Source organism: Octopus bimaculoides, chromosome 16 (genome assembly GCF_001194135.2).
Source record: "Octopus bimaculoides isolate UCB-OBI-ISO-001 chromosome 16, ASM119413v2, whole genome shotgun sequence".
In the NCBI taxonomy this organism is placed as follows: Eukaryota; Metazoa; Mollusca; class Cephalopoda; order Octopoda; family Octopodidae; genus Octopus; species Octopus bimaculoides.
The window spans coordinates 50324737-50328616 of NC_068996.1; the positions used below are offsets into that span (position 1 = coordinate 50324737).

The 3880-nt window shown below is 40.1% G+C and overlaps 1 protein-coding gene across 1 annotated transcript in view; it reads right to left on the minus strand.

The window, feature by feature from the left end:
• Positions 1 to 3880, minus strand: part of LOC106879644 (centriole and centriolar satellite protein OFD1) — a 79141-nt gene that overhangs the window by 59781 nt on the left and 15480 nt on the right. The window contains exons 5-6 of the mRNA XM_014929306.2: positions 3418 to 3560; positions 1706 to 1795 (exon numbers count right to left, since the gene is read on the minus strand). Of these exons, the coding sequence (XP_014784792.1) occupies positions 1706 to 1795; positions 3418 to 3560 (233 nt within the window). The remainder of the gene's footprint in view (positions 1 to 1705; positions 1796 to 3417; positions 3561 to 3880) is intronic.

Below are 3880 nucleotides of genomic sequence, written 5' to 3' on the forward strand. Positions count from 1 at the left end.
GACATTAAAGGATGCTGATATTGTTAATGCTTGTTCTTATGTTTAGTTATAATAAAAACAATTTTACATTAATCTGATGGATTACTCTCTACTTATGGAGAGTACAAGTTTATTCTTAAACAAAAATATTGTTGACAGTGATTTCAAAGTTTCGGCCACTTTCCATGCCGGCATGGGTTGGATGGTTTGACTGAGGACTGGCGAACCAAATGGCTGCACCAGGCTCCAATCTGATTTGGCAGAGTTTCTACAGCTGGATGTTCTTCCTAATGCCAACCACTCCGAGAGTGTAGTGGGTGCTTTTACGTGCCACTGACATGAAGGCCAGTTGCGCAGTACTGGCAACGGCCACGTTCAAAATGGTATTTTTTACGTGCCACCTGCACAGGAGCCAGTCTAGCGGCACTGGCAACGACCTTGCTCGAATGATTTTCTAAACGTGCCAGTAAGGTGACATTGGTAACGATCATGCTCAAATGGTGCTATTTACATGCCACTGGCACAGAAGCCAGACAGCTGCTCTGGCAACGAGCACGCTCGGACGGTGCTCTTAGTGTTCCACTGGTACAGGTGCCAGTCATCGAATATGGTTCAATTATAATATAATTATGAAAAATCAATTTCGTTACAAGGGGATTTTCTCTCCTTGCTAAAAGCAGATTATATAATGTTTGTGCAAAAAGTGAGGTATTGCATGGTCGTGAATCACAAACACTGAATGTGGAAAATGTGAGATGGCTGGAAAGAAGTGAGATGAATAGTTTGATAACTTATTATGGTCAATCCTATAAATTACAGACGTGATAGTAAGTCCAAGAATAACTTATTAATGTGATGACCAATCACATTGTGTTTCCCTGTAGTTGTTCCTTTCTAGAACACCTCCTTTGTCCTTGTGGCAGTTATCAATAATAATGCTATGCCAGTCATTGGGGATGATGTTTCTATATACTTCCTGATGGCAATGAACTGTTTTTCTTTCTCAGTGAAGTGCAGCCTGTCAGCATCAGCGTCATTGTCATCATTTAACATCTGCTTTCCATGCTGACATGGATAAGACAGTTTGACAGGGAACCAGCGAGCTCCTTGTTAAACTGCATCGAGCTGCAATGGCATTTTAGGTATGGTTTCTATGGCTGATTGTCTTCTATGAAGCTTGTTTAATATAAAATATGATATTACACAATAGCAAGACATGGGTGCCGAAGGTAGAGGATGTGTAAAGGCTGGAAAGAAAGGAGGGGAACCTGAGCATCAGTGTAATGTCAGAGAGTACGAATTACAGAGTACAGAGAAGTGATGAGAGTTTAGAGGAAAAAATGAGTATCAGAGGAATGAGCTGTAGTTTTTAAGGAAGACTGCAATGGTATGGACATACGTTGTGCAGAGTTCATAACTGGGTCAAGAAGTGTCTGGCAATCTCAGTAGAAGTAGTCTGTGGAAAAGAAAGTCCAAAGGAGATGTGGTGAAGACTTACGTCAGGATGCTGTACCCAACAAAGGAGATAAGGGGCCACAACAAACTGTGAGTTGTTGTGCTGGGGAAAATCCTTCCAACCCATTCCAGCATGGGTAAAACAAATGTAAAATGGTGATGACAGTGATGATGACGATGATGGTGATGATGATGATGGTAGTGGTGATGATGATGATGATGATGATGATGATGGTGGTGACAATGGTTCTCCAACACCACAGTCTCTTACCTCTTGCCGAACTTTTTCCAGTTCTTTCCTGGAGGCTTCTTTTTCCTCGAGCCTTAATTTTGCCAAATCATTGTCTTTCATTCTTGCCAGCTGTAATTAAAAAAAAAAGAGTGATGGCTTGATGGTCAGTTCCATAACATGGCGATGTGTTGCTCAGCCTTATAAACCTACCTATATGACGGTCAGAGCTATTTGTGATGGTCAAGTCTATCAGCATCTATTAATATCTCTGTTAGTCCTATAACTTACTAATATGATGACCAGAGCTAAGGCAGCGATCTGGCAGAATCGTTAGCTCACCAGGCAAAAATGCTTAGCAGCATTTCGTCTGTCTTTATGTTCTGAGTTCAAATTCCACTGAAGTCCACTTTGCCTTTCATCAGTTCAGGGTCAATAACAATAAGCACCAGTTGAACACCGGCAGCAGTATAATTGACTGACCCCTTCCTTTAAAATTGCTGTCCTTGTGTCAGGATCTGAAACCAATATGAAGGTCAAATCTATTGATGTGATGGTCATTCCAACAGCCCACTGTTGAATAAATATATAAGGTAGCCTTTACATGGTTGCTCAAAATGCTAGAAATAATATGTGTGAAAAAAGAAAAAAAAAGAATGATGCCGGTTGGAACTCTTTTAATCTTTGGTTTTCTCAGTCAAAACAATGTAAATAAATAAGTATTACATTTGACAGGGTAATCTGAATGCTAAAGGGTTTCAGATTTTGTTATAATACTTTCTACTATAGGCACAACGCCTGAAATTTGGAGGAGAGGTATAGTCAATTACATCAAACCCCAGTATTCAACTGGTACTTATTTTATCAACCCCATAAGAATGAAAGGCAAAGTCAACCTCGGTGGAATTTGAACTCCAAATGTAGCGACAGGCAAATTACCATCAAGCATTTTGTCCAGCGTGCTAACCATTCTGCCAGCTCACTGCCTTTGATTTATCTTATAATAACCCTTTCTACTATAGACACAAAGCCTGAAATTTTGGGGTAGGGGACTAGTTGATTACATCAACCCCAGTGTGTAGCGGGTACTTAATTTATCGACTCTGGAAGGATGAAAGGCAAAGTCAACCTCGGTGGTATCTAAGTAGTTTGTCCAGTGTGCTAACAATTCAGCCAGTTTATTGCCCTCAATTTTCTTATAATAATAACAATATAGGCGCAGGAATGGCTATGTGGTAAGTAGCTTGCTTACCAACCACATGGTTCCGGGTTCAGTCCCACTGCATGGCACCTTGGACAAAGTGTCTTCTACTATAGCCTCAGATCAACCAAAGCCTTGTGAGTGGATTTGGTAGACGGAAACTGAAAGAAGCCCATCATATATATTTATATTTGGAGCCTGGTGTAGCCATCCGGTTGCACCAGTCCTCAGTCAAATCGTCCAACCCATGCTAGCATGGAAAGCGGACGTTAAACGATGATGATGATATATATGTATGTGTGTTTTTGTGTGAATGTGTTTGTCCCCCCAACATCGCTTGACAACTGATGCTGGTGTGTTTACGTCCCTGTAACTTAGCGGTTCAGCAAAATAGAATGATAGAATAAGAACTAGGCTTACAAAGAATAAGTCCTGGGGTCGATTTGCTTGACTAAAAGGCGGTGCTCCAGCATGGCTGCAGTCAAATGACTGAAACAAGTAAAAGAGTAGAAGAGTATAACAAACAAAATAATATATTAAATTTCTACGTTACCTCCAATTGTAATTCTGTTTGATATCTTTCTTCGAGTTTCTTTTGAAGCGATGTGAGTTTTTCTTCCACTCCAGAAATTGCCTTTTGATAATGTTCCTCTTTTTTGTCCATATATATTTTTTCAACCCCGTTTAATTTTGCATCTGAAATTTGCACAGAAAAGATTTCTTGGTCATATTTTTATTATTAAATGTTATCTCATTACATAAAAAAAAACAAATATATCATAGACACAATGTGGTCGTGTGGTTAAGAAGTTGCTTCCCAATCATGGTTCAGTCCCCCTGTCTGGCACCTTCGGCAAGTGTCACCGCCTATTGTCTCAGGCCAACCAAAGACCTGTGAATGAATTTATGAATTTGGTAGATGGAGACTGAAGGAAGCTCATTGTATGTGTATATATGTGCGTGTGTGTGTGCGAGTGTGTATGTGTGCGTGTGTGTGTATATATATATATATATAT